Genomic DNA, 18118 nt, shown 5'->3' on the forward strand with positions numbered 1-18118 from the left:
CATTGAAGAGTTTAGTAAACTTGATGAAATATTCCTAAGATATATTCCCTGACAACTACGAAGCATGACTAAGAGTAACTGGAGAACAAGATAAATGGGAAAACATATTATGTTCATAGATCAACATTGTTAGCATGACTATTTTCTCCACATTTTTCTATCCATTCAACCCAATTAATCAAAATCTCAGTATGTGTTTTATAGAAATAATCAAACTGACTAAATGAAAATTATGTATAATACTCAAATCAGTTTTTTAAAAGAAGTTAGAAGAGTCATACATCCTAATTTCAATATTTATTAAAAACCTGTAATAATTAAGACCGTTCAGTTGTAGCCTATGCCACATAGCAACTACATAGCACAAAGCAGCCATAAATGTGCCCACTTAAATATATATTCATATATACACATATACACATGAATCTACTTTATTTTCAACTTAAATGTCAAAAAACTCTATACAGAAAGGATAGAGATTTTAAAAACATTATTTGTTTTTATGTTATAAATAGAGATGTTTGCTTGCATGTGTGTACTAAGTACGTACAATGCTCACAGGAGACAGAAAAGGGAGAAGAGCCGTTTGAAATGGAGTTATAGAGGGATATATGGGTTGCTCTGTCGATGCTAGGAAACAGATCAGGGTCTTCAGGAAGAATAGCCAATTCTCTTAACCCATGAGCCATCTCTCCAACCCAAAGGCCAGAGCTTTTAACAACCTGTGCTGGTTGTTGAATCAACTTTTTACCACATGGGAAAAAATAAATTAAATTATACCTTTCCCTCACTATTATGTACTGTGTCATTTTACACAAATTGAAACTGAACATAATGTTTAACGTAAAAACTAAAAAGAGCCAGTCAGTAGCAATGCATCCCTTTAGTCTTAACACTCAGGAGGCAGAGGCAGACAAATCTCTGAGTTCCAGGACCGCCAGGTTACACAGAGAAACCCTTTCTTGAAAGACAAACTAAACAAATAAACAAACAAGACTTCTTGATAAGAAATAACTAAATGAATTAGAAAAACCAATTCTATAATTCAATATTATTCAATATAGTTTGTTTTTTTAAGTGTTTAGAGTTTTGGATCAACATAAATGAGTTGTACACACTAACAAAGTTCATTGTGGTATTTCAGTGCATACCTATTTGTGCACAGATGAACTTCAATATCATGGTTACCACTTTAATAGTTACCTAAAAATTCTCAATAGTACTACTGTGGTACCTATTTCATGCTTTAGGAAACACTATTCCAAGTATAACTTCACATCGTTCAACCTGGTAAGTTATAGTTGGCCAATGTCATGTGCTAAAGCCCCATAGTGTGGGTTTAGATGGTATTTCCTCTCCCTGTCTTATACATAGCTTTCCTGGACTCGGTGATGATCTGAATGCCCATGGACATGCCCTTCCTTAGTTTACCTGAGATCCGGAGGCATCCTAAAGTCAGACTTTACATTTACTGATGGTCTTATCAGTGACAAGATCCAAAAGGTGCAGGGGCTGAAGAGGGAAGTCCATTGGCTATAGCAGTAGCCTATCCTAAGGCCAATTTTGGTCAGTCAGCATGAGGACAGGACAGGAACCTAACAACATCTCTTCCAGGATAAGATGCTGCTATGCACTTGGTCAATCAAAGGGTCTTGGGCGAATAAAATGTACACTGTTAGGTTCCTCAGTCAGGAACTAGTCTCGTTTTTTTAACATTGCAGTGTTCCTGAGGGGTGATTTTTTAACATAATAAAGCCTGCATGCTCTAGAAGTGCAGTTGGATGAAGCCTAAGTGGTATATGACCATGACACGGCTGTCATTCTAAACACTCTCCCGGTTCCTTCCCTTCTACTGGGGTAGGCCAATGGTCTTCTATCACTGTAGGTTAGATAGTTTCTTTTTCTTTCTTTGATAAAAAGAATTCACAGAAACTTAGATTTTAGTTTGGGTCCATTAATTATGTCAAGAAACCGTAACTCATTTGGTCAAATTCCCCCAAGATTATGACACTATTGTCACCATTTTGACAGTGATGTGCAATTTAAAAAAAAAATTGTTTAAAAAAAAAAAAAAAAAAAAAACCTCAGCTAGACTCTAGAGAATTCCACCAGCTGAAAACGAGAAGAGCTGCAAAACACACATTTTTATCTTAGGAAACATTAGACAGTTTGTTTTCTGCCATGCTATCATCTTCCAAACTGAAATGTGACTAGGAAGGAGTGTGGTTAAGCAACCATCTTACCTGTGGGAAGGTGCAGTGTGATATTGTTGCAGAAGTCTGTGAAGCAACATTCGGTTTTGGTCACGTTGTTGGAACTGTGACAGAAGACCTGAGCATTTAGTTCCGGGAGGGACACACATGATTTGATCACCTGCTCTTTCCCATTGGTTAGCATGACAGAGGCCCAACATGCTCCTTCCGTTTGGCAGGTGAAGTTTGAAGAATCACACAAAAGACACACACATTTCAGTCCTGGAAAGAGGAAGTCAAGAAGTTTTAGAAGGCAGACACGGCAGAGGGAGTTATAGTGTGGTGCTTGAGAATAGAAACTCAGTCTTAACAAAACGTGAAGACAGGTTATAAATGTGATAAAGATGCCCTCTTGATCCTGTGCTTTATCAAACAGGCTACTCAATTAATCATCCTTTGTATAGCTATTATAATTTATACAGTTGTCCCCTATAGTTACTGTTTTCTGGGTCCGTGCTCTAAATCCTTCTTGAGCTCCATCAGTTTACTCCCAAATCAATAGCTCCTATGAAATGCTAGGAAACAGTATCTCAGCAACAAGAGGAGCCTGCTGGCACGGCTTCCAGAACAATGACGAGAGGCGAGGGCAACTGCCACCCAACAAGCCAGCACACCCTGTTCATTTATACTTCTCCAAACTTTTAAATGAATGTGCTCAACACAAAACAAATTCCAGAAACACATAGGTCTAAAACCATCGGTGATGCTTTTATTTGTTGCATCTCAAGGCTGTGGTGGTTGTTGTAGGCACCTTTAAGGCATTGGTGAGCCATTCTACTTGTCCTCCCCTCCCACTAAAGAATGTGTTTTAGAATGGCAGCCATTTAATGCAGACTTTAACCTTCAGACAATTTTTTAATGTGTACCTCTATTCCACTGAAGAAAACACATTGATAATAGAGTTTAATATAATGTTGACAATAAAACACTCAAAACATTGGCATTGTTAAATTAATCTGTTTATTAACATGTCATCTTAACATTCTTCTTAGCATACACGCTCATACTCTCACAAATATACGCTCAAGTGGTTTGATATTTCTATCTTGATATGAAATGTTGTCAGTAGAGTACAGAGGTTGTAATTTATTCAGATTTTCATTTCAAAAGATCATTTCTAAATACTGAAATCATAGTATTTCTGTCATGAATTTAATGAATATTTTGTTAAATCATAACTGCCCCCCCAAATTATGTTAATATCCAATATTGTGCCATACAAACACTGGTAATAAAATTAGTCTTTAAATTTCTAATTACTAAAGCTAGACCCAATTTTATACTAATAAAATATTCAATTTATAAATGACTAATCACGAATAAGTACCCTTTCTATCAATAGTAATGAGCTGTAGTAGGATCAGATATTTTAGGTTGGCTGAGATTCCACAGAGCCAGGTGTACAAAACCAAATGATTAAGAAATGTGTTAAGGAGGCTGGAGAGATGACGCAGCCATTAAAGGCTGAGACTCACAACCAAAGAAACTAAAACATGTATTAAGATGGAGCACACCTTTAATCTCAACACTCAGGAGGCAGAGGCAGATGGATTTCTGCAAATTCCAGCCCAACAGAGATCCATAGTAAGCCCCTGTCAGAAATGATAACAGAAGCACATTAAATCAGTGTCCTTATATAGAAGAGTAACCACCTGAAGAGCAGCCTTTAACCCAGGTATCTCTAATTGTGGAGTCATAGCATTTCCCAACCTGGCAAGTGTCTTCAGCACCTGATTGTGCAAACTTTGCGATCTTGGGCATTATTTGGTCCCTCTAGGTCTCATCTGAAAGGTGCTAACTACAATGACAACAGATTTCCTCATCCTGTTGCTATGGAAAGTAAATTAATCATAAAAATCCTTTGCACCCATTTCTGGTACATAGGAAATATGACACAAGCATTAGTAACAGCCTCTCCTAACACTCAAGAAAGTAAAACTAGTTTTCTTACAGAAACCATCAGCCGACCTCCGTCCTCCACGCAGGAGTAAGCTACATGAAGCAAGATATACCAGCCGCTTAACAAGCCTAACAAAGAAATGGGTCTCCACCAGTGGGACTGAGTGTCCTTGTGCTTTGCAAGGGTTTTTCTCTGATCCCATTAGTTTTTAACATCTAGAAATAAGATATAAACCTAATGTAACAAACAAAAATAGCAGTGAAGGAATAACAACTAAGGTTGATCTGTATTGTTTTGATAAATTTTAATACATTTCTTAAATTTTACCACAGTTCGTGCAAACAAGAAAGGAAATCTCTGCCTGGCTTTGGTCCTCACTTGCTGGCTGACTTTGGGGAACAACAGCATCCTTTGTAAGTGAACCAAAGTAAGTGTACCAGGTCCAGAAATCATGACATCCCCAGTGGAGGATGCACTATCTGCACTTGACAGATATGATGACTCTAAATTTACAATTTGTAAAAGTCTGATATTATAAAGCATGAAAAACACTAGCCACTCTAGGTCTGGTTTGTACCCTCAAAAGTAAGGGGCTGGAAGTCAGTAGACTAGCCCTATGACATACTAGTTCAAACCCTTTATCACTATGGTCATTCAAATCTTAAATTGTCTGGGCTAGAGAGCTGTCTCACCAGTGAAAAGTGCTTGATTCTCTTACACAGGACCTGGAATCGATTCTTGCCACCCAAATGGATGCTCATGATTAACTGTAACTCCAGTTCCAATGTATTCATTGCCCTTTTCTGGTCTTCCTTCCTGGGCACCGCATGCACATGGGGCCCAGACATACATGTAAGAAAAGGACCCATACACATGAAAGACATCTTTCTTAAAATCTTAGTTCTTTTGTTTCCAGGAGGAGCTAAGGTGGGAAGTCAAGGCAACCAACTAAGGGATGTAGGGCCCCACTGACTGAAAACAGCCATCATGATCTCAACATTTAAGCTGACTTCATGTGCATTTATCATGGTGTACAATTCTCAGGGCAACTTGGTTGTCAGTATCTGCATTTTACAGCTATGAAATGAGGCACAAAAAAATCAAGTAATTGACTGAATATAACAACCTTTAGCCTACACAAGCAATCTTGTTTCTGTCCCACCAAAGTTGCCATGGTGGCAAGAACTAGTCTTGTCACCCCCACTAGTTTCTAGGTGCTAAATATAATATAACATTAATATAAGAGAAAAAAATTAGTTAATATTATTGATATCTGAAATTTTGATCAGTATTATTTCAATTAAATTCAAAACCAGGTAGATATTTTTCTATCTACCAGTTTACTGGCAGGATGCATAGTCAAATAAAAATCAGTAGCATATGTCTTACAGCTAGAACAAATATCTAAATTATTTGTTCTAAATTACTTATCTAAATTCTGCATTAAGTAGGCCTCTGTGTATCTCCCAACCACATCCCCTATATTTCTTTTCAAATCACTGACTGGATCTTTATAAAAATTATCATATAGTATTTCTTACCAATATCATATAGTATTTCCACTCATTTCTTAAGAGGCTATAGAATTTCTGTCAGTTTAAAATAAAAGTTACAAAGCAAGATAATATAGACCATAGAGAAGACACAGAAAACAACACCCGACTTTAAACCTTGCATAATAGAAAACGCTGGCAAAATTGAGGATTGTTAATGGTAATGGTTTCAAACATCTGTTCAATGTCCCCACTTACTCCAGGTCAGTTGGCAGACTCCTGCACTGACGAGAAATATACAGCAAATTAAATGAGACCTACGATGTAAGCGTAATACATGCCATATCCTATCTCTCCTCTTGACGTCTCACCAATCCTCTATGTAGTTGCACTTGTATAATTAGAGACTATTTACATCAACCATCCTCAACACAGAACCTTAAGCTGCCAATTAAAATAGAAGTTGCCATTATTGATTTGATTTATGCTTTCCTATTTTGCTTTTTTAAACCTGATGCTAATTGAGTCAGTTCTTCTAAAATATTCCATGGCAGGATAAATCTGGTCGTTAGCAGATAGCAGCCCCTCCTTGTGGTTCTCTATCTTACACTTTCCCTTACAATGTACTTAAGTCATATGGTATAAGACAGCAAATGAAGTTGAAGAAAGAGGCAATTATCTGTAATAAGGAGGTCTATTAGACCTTTTCCCAACATGAGGACTGCACTTTTCTCGTGTCTCTTCCCACCCCTTTAATTATCTCCCTTTTTCTCCCTCTTTGCCAATTAGTCTATAAAAGCCAAGACATCTGTTACCCAAAAGACATCTGTTACCCACATCTACCAAAGGATGTGCACATTCCTTATCAAACAGAAAGTAAATTTTCACCCATTTTTACACATGATGACTAGCATACCCTGTTGACCAAAGTGTAAAAATTATTAAGCTACAAAGTGTGTGTGTGTTGTGTGTCTTTAGATCCTATGTCATTAAAAAGACAATTTTTTGACAAATAATTTGGGATAGTCCTTTCAGTATATCAGCTTTATCTTACTTGTTTCCTACATCTTGAAACCATGTGCTGAACTATGTAGTGACCACCTCGAACATCTGACTCCATACTCACGCCTCTTTCCCCAATAATTAGTTTACTTTGTCCACTAGCTCCACTTTTATCCCAGGCTATCAAGCCCGATTTTCTTTTTTAATTGAAAATGTGTTTTAGATGTGACCTGCTCATCGTTTGTAGACTTCTAAAATAACAGGGGGATTAGTCCAAGCTCATCAAAGAGCTGAAAGTGCACAGGAAAGACACAAGGCAAGTGGCAGTAGAGAATCTGAACAGAATTTCCCTGTTGCCCTTTCCTACCTCCCTTTTAGACTGATCTTACTATGTCACTACACTGCCCAGGCGAATACTAGATTTTGGGGAATTCTCCTGCCTCAGCCTCCCAAAGGCTTGGACTATAGGTACATACAACCACATCTGGCTTTGCCTTCCTTACTGGTAAGGAGAAAACAAGACTGAAAAAGAAAACAGTGTTAAAGAAATATGGGCAACATAAACGCATGGCTTTGGCCTAAAGGGCTTTTAATACAAACTCGTCACAGAGAAACTCTATTTGTTGGGCTATCTGTGAGAAAATGTTCTTTTGCTCAATGTGGCAGTTATGCCTCTAACTCAGGAAGCCATGGCCTGCTTGCTCAGAAGCAATGCAATACCTGCCAAGAGGGATCCCATCCGGGAAGCCTGATTTAACTTCTAGCCATGAGGCTCAGGAAGAGCACAACACACTGACCATTTGGAGTTCCTCAGTGGAAATACGGTATTTAATAAAAAGTGATTAACTGCTAGGACTCAGGCCTTAGTCAAATTTCTTAGTCTCTTCCAGACCCCAAACAGAAGTCCTGGTTTCTGTTGCTCTGAGCTTGCATCATTATCTCGGTGTAAGGGCCTTAGCAATTCTTATCTGTCATGGAGAGGAAGAGAGCACTGATGTTGAAACATATGTGCACCCAGAGAAGGCAAGGTTGATCCTCTCAAATCGCACTAATGTTTCAGGTAGTGTGAGAGCCCTGCTGTTTCACTATCCATTCAAACTTCTCTGGTCAATGTTAAAGACCATCTACCTAATAAAAGACTAACATCAAATGAGAAGACATTGTTCTTTCTATTCTCTGCAAGTTTTAAGGAAATAAAGGGGGAAGGATAGAAACCTGAAGGTTTGCAGGCTCTGTGAGTGGTATTAAATATTCAGAGACAGATGCTTAACCCTTCAATCATACATAGTATACCCACTGTCATAGATCACACACTCAAGACCAAAGGCAGCTCGTGCGTTCCACACCCAGTAATCTGAGGACTCCAGATTCTCTCATGCAGAAAGAAAAATGTTTCCGAATAATGTTTCAAAATATAATGTGTAAGTAAGGCCAAAGTGTGTTGTTTACTTATAGCCTCAAAGTTGTCACAAGGCACAGAAAAGATAATTATGGTGACATGAGATTATAACGCAATTTAAAAACCAGAAAGTTCTCATTTGCATGTTTTTGCTTATCAGCAAAGATTCTTTTCAAGGATCTGTCTCAAAAAGATTAGAGTATTAGCCTCATAGACCCTACAATATGCCACATACAGAAATCAGCAATTAGGGGGTATTTCCCAGTTAGCCAATATGTGACAAAACTTTTTGTGTAGATCCTATTAAAATATCCCTTAAAATAAGTGAATACAAAATAGAAATGTTAGATTGGAAGATGGCAGTCCACTCCTTCAGATCATTGAAAGTAAGACACCAATGGGCAACAGGCTGGGTAGCCAGGGTGGGACCTGTGTGGTGATTGCAAAGTGCGGAATTATCTAAATACTTTTCCCCTGAGAGAGGGCACAAACTTTCTTGAGTCTCTTGACCAAGTCTCGATTATGTAGTAGTCTTGTACAACAGGAAATACCCAATCTGGAGTATCTCATCAGAAAGCACGCACATCCTCATCAGGAGACACTGTTCCTCTGACACACTCTTAGGATAGCAATTACTCTCCCTCCATCCTTTAAAATGTACTGTCCACTGCTCAGGATACAAGCAATGCTCAGTAGTCTCCAGTCATGTCTAGAATAAAGTAAGTCAACAGTGCTAGAGGTCCACAGGCTAAAACTCTGAGCTCTTAATGCATTTTTAATGTTGGGTTCAGATCTCTGGTCTCCTTTGTATGTCTCATAAAGTGACTCCTCCCACCCTCACCCGAAGCACCTCTCCCCTTCCTTCTAATTCTTCAGGCCTCAGCTCAGATGTCTCCACCTGGGTAAAATCTCCCAAAATCCCCTTGATCAGGAATCTGTTCCTTGCTTTTCTCGGTTCTTCCCACAAATCTATAATTAGTTCATTTATTGTATTTGTTCCAGAATAATGAAAATGTTACAAAACATGATGCCTTCTCCATTTCTGTCCAAGCATATTCCCAACACCTACAGCAGAGTCTCACTGTATGATACCGGTGCGCTAGAAGTGTGCTGAACTATATGGGGTGGGCTGGACTATAGGGGTGGGCTGGACTATAGGAATGGGCTGGACTATAGAGGTGGGCTGGACTGCAGGGGTGGGCTGGACTGCAGGGGCGGGCTGGACTATAGAGATGGGCTGGACTACAAAGGTGGGCTGGACTACAGGGGTGGGCTGGACTATAGAGGTGGCCTGGACTGAGAGGTGAGCTGGACTACAGGGATGGGCTGGACTACAATTTGTAGAAAACTGAAAACATATGCATTCAGAGCTAAAAATCATACAACCTATAGTTATTTTTGTCATCACGTGTTTTCTTCCAGTCTTACACATGAGTTGTTCATACGTGAATCTATTAACACAACTTAGGTGCTGCTCATACATTCATTTCTTCCATTGACGGCACGATCACAACATTGTCTTTGTTATAATCATCTAATGGAACGCATAGCGCTGTCATCACTGAACATGGAAGTAGACAGCATTTTCTTAATTTTAGGTATTTTGATTGTTTTCAGTTTTTGCAAATAAATAACCCTGCACTGAGCGTTTGCTAGGCAGGTGTCGCAGACTGCGATTACAACATTAGACATTCTTGATAGCTATTGTGAAAGGACTTTCCAGTTAAAGTTTCCACTGGTATTGTACGAAAGCACCACAGGATGAGCGTCAGCGTTTGGTTCCCTGCAATCTAAATAAGGTGACACGTGACAGTGGTAGCCTATACTAATCTTCACTTCCCAGTTAAAGGAGTTAAACCTGTTTTGTTCTCCAAATAACTTGTAAAAGCATTTGCAAAGATGGAAGCCCTCCTCACTTCCCCACTTCATAGGCCTGCTTTCCGTTAACCCTGTCTTCTTCTTCTTCTTCTTCTTCTTCTTCTTCTCCTCCTCCTCCTCCTCCTCCTCCTTCTTCTTCTTCTTCTTCTTCTTCTTCTTCTTCTCCCTCTTCTCCCTCTCTCTTCTCCCCCCCACTTCTCCCTCTTCTCCCTCTTCTTCTTCTTCTTCTTCTTCTTCTTATTCTTATTCTTCTTCTTCTCCCTCTTCTCCCTCTCTCTTCTCCCCCCCCCACTTCTCCCTCTTCTCCCTCTTCTTCTTCTTCTTCTTCTTCTTCTTCTTCTTCTTCTTCTTCTTCTTCTTCTTCTTCTTCTTCTTCTTCTTCTTCTTCTTCTTCTTCCTCTTCTTCTTCTTCTTCTTCTTCTTCTTCCTCTTCTTCTTCTTCTTCTTCTTCTTCTTCTTCTTCTTCTTCTTCTTCTTCTTCTTCTTCTTCTTCTTCTTCTTCTTCTTCNTTCTTCTTCTTCTTCTTCTTCTTCTTCTTCTTCTTCTTCTTCTTCTTCTTCTTCTTCTTCTTCTTCTTCTTCTTCTTCTTCCTCCTCCTCCTCCTCCTCCTCCTCCTCCCCTTTTTTCTCGTTTGGTTGCCTCCATGTTTCTTGCTGTGCTAGGGATAGAAGCCCAAGAATTCTAACATGAGTAGTTGGCTTTTTGGTTTTATGATTCTCTCCTTGTCAAAAACAAATCCAGCAATATGCATGCTATTGAAATGAAAGTAAATTACCCATAATCCTCATATTCCCAAAATGACTACTGTTATTAGCGGTCTCCAAATCTATATCAAATTCATACTTACATACGTGTAAACTCATGTTTTACTTGAAATTTCTCCCTTCTCTTAAACCTGGGCAAATCTTCTCTCTAGATATGTTCTAAATATTCAGTATTTTCTTCCAATTTACTAATAGTCAAGAACAGTTAAATTTTATGTGTATATGGAATTTTTATGAGTATTGAATATGTTGGTAATACACATTTCTCTTTAGCACATTCGAAGTGATTTTTAAAATTATTTTTGCTATAGCCCAAGCCCTGGGTTAAGAAAGAGAGTGGGGGAGGTCAGAGGTTAATAGCATGCCTTAAAGGACGTTTGCCCACTAGGTGTAAGGGCTGGTGTGTTACAACAAGCATGCTTGAATACAGGCTGTTGGAACACCGAGGTGGGGCACTGCTTCAACCTACTAGGGCTGGGGACAAGAAACTCAAGACAATTGGACGGGGACCCGGAAAAGCTTCTTTGCAGCCAGCTCTGCATTGTCAGACAGCCAGGAAAACCACAGCAGCCGGGGAAACCGCGGCAGCCCTCGCCCACCAGACGGGCATGGAGTGTCTCGCCTGCCCCCTCCCTGTCAGCGGCTTCTGTCACTCCCACTCTCCAGCTGGAAGAGACTCCCAACTTGCCGCCCACCCCATCGCCACCTCCGGTGTCCCAGTCACCAGCCTCCACGGGGGGCCCTAGGGACTGTGCCACGGGGAATGTTCAATCCTTTCCCCTGGCTTGCAAAGAGAGACTCCGAGCCTCCTGGACGCGAGTCGCCTACGGCCATGTAAGGCACTACAGAACACCTCTTTGTCCCCACCTTGCAAACTTCAGGCTTGCTTTCTTTGTCTCCTACCTCAGAGCCCAGCCAAGAGGAACTGACTGCAGGGGTGGGATGATTTCGGGGGCATCTGGGTACCACCTAGTGGCTGCAAAGGCAGTATGCAGGCCACTGGGCCACTTTTTACACCAAGGTGGCCTCTATTCAGATCACGAACAATAAAATGTCATATCCCAGATTCCCCTTTGTTGAAACCTTAGAATCCCACCACTGCAGTGTAAGCTGCATGTACTCTGGAAAACTGCTTCTCCTCAGTTATGTCCCCAACCAGGTAAGGAGGGAAATGCATCTCACAAATAAGGATGTTCTAAGTCCAAGATCAAGGGATTACCTTTGGAAAATTTCAAATGCCAATACTAGCTATCCTTTAAAAATGTTAAATTTATTTCAATTTCCTATTTTCAAATTGGAAATTATTTCAAGTTGATGTAACAAAATTTCTCAGTAAAGGCTCTGTCAGAAGTAGGGTACAAATCCTGTTTTTTGGTCAGCCTAACCTTTTTGTTGCTTTACCAGGACTTGAAGGGTAGTGTGTGTGTGTGTGTGTGTGTGTGTGTGTGTGTGTGTTACATATATAAATATATATGTATATATAAACTATTACAGAGCAGAAATAATTTACTCATATATGCTTTAATTGATGATAAATTGTTGATTACAAGTATACCAATATACAATTTTAATATTTTTCCATGGAAAATAATCAGCAAGTAATCTCCTCTCTAGCAGAATGCAGTTTCTAGCAAGAGAATGTACTATTGCATGGGAGAGTGAATGCAGCATTTCAGGAGTCCTGTGCCAGCCACGACAGGTAAAAGCCAAATTAGATGTAAGGGTCTAAGCCTCGCTTTAGTCACATAGTCTTTTAAGATGATGTCTCAATCAGTCACTCTGAGAAGGTATTCTTAGATGATCATGAATGTTCCCTTTCAGGTCTATGGTGGTTTGAATAGGGATGGCCCACTAGACTCACATGTTTGAAAGCTTGGCCCACAAGGTGTAGCACTATTCAGATGTGTGGCCTTGTTGGAGGAAGTGTGTCACTATGGAAATGGGCTGTGAGGTCTTATACATGCTTAGGTCTGCCCAGTGTCCTTCTGCTGCCTACAGATCCGATGTAGAGATATTGGCTCCCCAAGCACCACATCTGCCTGCCATGGTGGGAACACGATGATGATAACGAACTTAACCTCTGAAACTGTAAGACAGACCCAATTTTATCTTTTTTTTTTTATAGAGTTGCCATGGTCATGGTATCTCTTCACAGTAATGGAAACCTTAAGTAAGACAAGGTCTAAGATTCTGCAACTATAAGAGATGAGTGCAGCATGCAATGGTATCTGGTATCACCATACCATGAGAGCAGTATATGTGTGTGAGAATACACTCAGAGAATCAAGGACAACCCATGTTGGAACCACAGGTTGGGAAGAATTATGTTTCCAGAGAGTTTACCCTGACCAGGCTGAACTTAATCATCAGAATTCATCATTTGGAGGTCTCTGAAGTCATGAAGGTCACCTCCTGATACTTAATCCAGTGAAGTGTAGAGAAACCAAGAACCCAATGCGAGAGGACCCCAAGAGTGTAGATGCACTGAGAAGAGTAGTGTGTGACATATGCCGTGGACTTGAGAAAGCTGGCATCCACTCCTAAGTTAACAATAAAGACAGTAGGAAGACGAATGATTATCTGTCTTGCTTCAAAGAAGACATTAAAATTGTAAAGGAGAGGCAGATGATCAATTGATAATTCATCGTTAAATTCCAGGGCTGGAGGAAGTAGTCCTCAAGAGTTCTCATGGACTCACTTCCTGAAATGGTCACCCTAGGAATGTCATGGAGACATCACAATTCACATATACACCCCCTGAAATGATCAAGAAGAGATGAGTCGAGAAATAACAGGGAGCTCTCTGAAGCAAGAAGTGGATCTAGCTAAAGAATGACAAGGGAGGTGTCTTAGTTGGGATTTTACTGCTGTGAACAGACACCATGACCAAGGCAACTCTTATAAAGGACAACATGTAACTGGGTCTGGCTTACGGGTTCAGAGGTTCAGTCCGTTATCATCATGGTGGGAGCATGGAAGCATCCGGGTAGACATGGAAGGAGGAGGAGTTGGAAGTTCTACATCTTCATCTGAAGGCTGATAAGAGAAGACTGACTTCCAGGCAACAAGAAGGAGAGTCTTGAAGCCCATGCCCACAGTGACACACTTCCTCCAACAAGGCTACACCTACTCCAAAAGTCCACACCTCCAAATAGTGCCATTCCTTGGGCTAAGCATATTCAAACCATCACAGGAGGAGTTAAAACGGGAAGAGTAGGGCAAGTAATTAGAGAAGTGTGTGTGTGTGTGTGTGTGTGTGTGTGTGTGTGTGTGTGTGCTGATCCCATGTCTCTTTCAAATATTGACCCCAATGCTCATAGATCTAGCCTGGATACTCACAAGAATTTATATAATGCAAAAAGAAAGGGTATCAGCTCCTGGCCCTATCTGCAATGAAGATGGGTAGGAGTGGGAGCTGATGAGTGGGAGGTGAACTTCTTAAATCCGTAATTTAAAAAATACTTCTAAAAATATAATTCTCAGACTTCTAGGGATGATCACAGACACTTTAGGAGATGAAGTTACATGGCTTCTCCTGGATTCTCTGTCTATCAAAGTATCACTCAACATAATAACTGCCCTTGCCTACAGATACACAGGCAAGAGAACAGAGAAAAAATGGAACTCTGCGAATGCTCAGGCTCTGTCTCAGCCAGAGAAAATGGAACAGCTTGCCCTACATTGTTCTGCTTCTTTGGTATAAATGAATGTAACACAAAAGTAATCATGAGAAAACTAACAAACAAATGAAAACCCCTGTCTTCCTGTCTGTGTTGAGTCCAACTTGGTCAGAATTTCACCAGGTTAATACTAAAGACAGTGTGCCTTGAAAAACTTTCTACCCATAGTTGAAATCCTGAGCCCCTCTTAGACCAGTCCTGTGGCCTGAATAGGTACTGCTCCTCTCTAAACTGGTCTTCCACGCTGCTGATAAGGAGGGAATTTATCCCACAGGGTTGTTTTGAATATTAAATGATATAGACAATACATTTCATGTGTCTCAAAAAATTAAAACTACAACTTTAATCCCCACCATTACAGATAGTGGATTCCCAGCTCTTTGGTCATGACCCAAGCCTTGCTTCTTAAAATAAAACTTTCAGAGTTCTGGAAAATCTTTCTAGTTTTGATTAATTCTAGCTTTTAGAGCCATATGACCATAAATTAAATAAAACCAGTGGTGCAAAAACAACAGAAACGCTGCAAAACAGTAACACTGGAATATGGTCAGAGGGTAGAAATATCTGGAAAACTGATTCTCATACTCAATATTATACTAAAATTTCTCCTCAATTAGTTGGCTTCTTTTTTTAGATTTTACGAACATTTCCACAGAATAATGAACAAAGTATATGAACAAAAATGAAATAAAAACCTGCCAATCCCATTAATATTCAAGGAAGAAAGCAAATTCAAAGATGTAATCTTGATGTCAAACTAAAAATGATTTTATAAATTATAATAACTATAAATTGTTGGGAACTTAAGGCTCAGAGATCATTGCAGAGGGAGAGGCAAAAAGATTGCAGAAGACAAAGGAACAGGAAGTTTGCTCTAAGAGTTTGTCTTCCTAGAAATGGCAAAGTAGCTACACCCATAATGTCTCACCAACACAGCTGCCAAAACAAAGTCTTAACAATAACAAGACCAATAGACAAGCTAACACGGAGCAGGGAAGTCTCAGGAGGACCCCATCCTAGACAAAGAACTACTGGAAACAAGGGATGATGCTGAGAGCAGGAGAAATAGTCTTCCCCAGTGAAGAGCATGCCAATTGTTTATCCAATACCAAATGGTGAGCCCTGAAAAAAATGCATACAAGTAACATTTTACAGACACAGAAAGTTATATTTATATATTTGTGGAGATATAGATAGATAGATGGTAGGTAGATAGATAGATAGTAGATAGATAGATAGATAGATAGATAGATAGTAGAAAAAGATGATATAGATACAGATAGAAATAGATGATATAGAGACAGAGATAAGTATAGAGATAGATGATATATACAGAGATATATCTATAGATGTGTGTATATGTATGTGTACATGTATAAGTATGTAAACACATATGTGTATGTATAAACAACAACTAAAAAAGCAGACCATGAATTTGAAAGAGACCAAGGTAGGCAGTACATGGGAGGAGCTGGAGAGAGAAGAGGGACTAATGCTTTTATATTATAACCTTAAAAAAATAAAATACATATATTTAAATCAGGGGAAGGTGATGGATAAAATATAATCTTCATATCCAGTTCAATTAGGTAAACTGTATAGTCCTAAAATATTGTTTAATTTTGAGATTGTATGTAGAACTCTCCTTTGAGACAAAATGATCAGTTTATTTGGAGTTTCTTGTCATTTATAAGACTAAAACATGGAAACAGGTGAAGTATTCCCAAGTCAAAATATTTAAGAAGATTTTGAAATGTAAATATTGCAAAAGATCTTCCTTTTTAGTAGTATGTAATTATCGCGGAACTTGCCAACTATAAATGTTTAAAGAGCAGAATCATCAAACAAATGCGCTGACACAGAGACTATGAGGAAATACCTGGAAAGCATGGTGCTCCCTGAGGGTGTGAAACTGAAGGGGACCTTCAACACACTCCTCTAACTCTCTATCAGTACTGTAGTCGGACGTGAGGATGATTTTGTTAAAGTCATCCCTTGATCTGCCAAAGTAGTTTGTCCACATGGAGGAGCTGAAGATGCCATGGGGATGCCTTCCTTCAGCCATGTTGAAGGTCTTTTATAATAGCCTTGGTAGCAGTCTGAGTGAACACCCACAGGCCCTGCTGCCATGCTGTCTCACCCCACAGTCCCAGAACTGAAATTGGTACTCCAAAATCAGATTGGCATACTGAATGCAAGGCTGTCCATGACCTATTCAGATAGACGATCAGTCCCAAGTTCTCTCTTTCTCTACGCCAACTTCTCTAATAATGCAGGCACAAACCAAATGCCAGCGTAGCCTGAGAGGTCATCCTCCTGTTGTGGCAATTGTCTTGGAGAGGATTAGGACAGACCTGGTCACTTTCCTGACTACGGAAGATAATCAAGAAAATGCTGACGGCCTGCTGTAGGCATGTTAATATAGTGAACGAGAGGACCAGTAACCTGACTCAGCAAAATGAGATTTGTTAAAGGCATTCCTGAGATTGCAGATACAAGCAAAAATCTCCGTAAGTAAGCCTCACGGTAGAGTTAATGGGGCAAGGGAACTCATGAACTCCTAAGTGTTCCCTCCCTTGTCAGACTGAATGCTTTCATTTCTAAAGGGACACACAAGCGTGAACACTACAGTCACAAAGAGCTTTGCCTACGTATGTATAGTCTGCTTTCTCCTTTGACCACGTAAGGTGCCTGCGTTGCAATCTCCTTTCCTAAGGGCACATGCTACTCTATGCTAACTAATTAAACGTACTGTAATATATCCAAGATTGATTTCCGGAGGGGGGGTTTCCTACTTTGTATCATTTTACAGAGTGAAGACGATACATGCAAAAAAGTAGGATATGCAGAAAGTATTTACTTACAAAGGAACTTCTATGGCAAAATCAAATCAATTATTTATGATTTTAAAATATTTTATTTGTTTAATTAATATCACAAATGCATGTGGAAAAATAATAATAATATAGCAAAAATTAAAATGAAAATTGCATCTCCCTGGTCTCCTTCCCAGAGGCATCGTTTGGACTAATTGGTTGTTTCTTTTTCAGATATCCATGCAGGACCATAACATTGAGAACATACTGCTGTTTCTGATTATGGAGTTTGAAACATAGTCCAAAGCTCCTGATTTGTATAGATTTAAAGTTTCTATGCACCCTTCTTTTGGATAACCCATCCCTTCTAGTGTACACAGTTGATTAGTGGCACCTCAATTCCCTTCCCCAGGTCTCCTCCTTCCTTCAACATATCACCTGCCTCTTCCTACCCAACATCTGGCAAGCAGTGATGTGTTCTGGTCCTGAGTCTGCCTTCTCCACACTGTTAAGGAAATGCAGCCTTCTAAGACCTGTTGGTTTAGTTTGGTTTGGTTTGGTTTGGTTTGGTTTGGTTTGGTTTGGTTTGGTTTGGTTTGGTTTGGTTTGGTTTGATTTGGTTTGGTTAACGTTGCCTAAGGCGTTTCACATCTTGAAGGCCTTGGGTTTCTTGTGAATAAAGGTACGAGTCTGTATATTCATTTGATAGTTAAAAGATGTCTGAATTTCTCCTGGTTTTTATGGATAAAAAAAAAAAAATTCGGAATACCGAATGGCTTAGAAGCACCTGAAAAAATGTTCAGCATCCTTAATCATCAGGGAAATGCAAATCAAAGCAACCCTGAGATTCCACCTCACACCAGTCAGAATGGCTAAGATCAAAATCTCAGGTGACAGCAGATGCTGGTGAGGATGTGGAGAAAGAGGAACACTC

The 18118-nt window shown here is 39.6% G+C and overlaps 1 protein-coding gene across 1 annotated transcript in view; it reads right to left on the bottom strand.

The window, feature by feature from the left end:
• The window catches only part of Acvr1c (activin A receptor type 1C), a 79573-nt gene that overhangs the window by 42493 nt on the left and 18962 nt on the right, over positions 1–18118 (bottom strand). The window contains exon 2 of the mRNA XM_021152763.2: positions 2244–2474. Within this exon, the coding sequence (XP_021008422.1) occupies positions 2244–2474 (231 nt within the window). The remainder of the gene's footprint in view (positions 1–2243; positions 2475–18118) is intronic.

This window comes from Mus caroli, chromosome 2 (genome assembly GCF_900094665.2).
Source record: "Mus caroli chromosome 2, CAROLI_EIJ_v1.1, whole genome shotgun sequence".
NCBI classification, from domain to species: domain Eukaryota; kingdom Metazoa; phylum Chordata; class Mammalia; order Rodentia; family Muridae; genus Mus; species Mus caroli.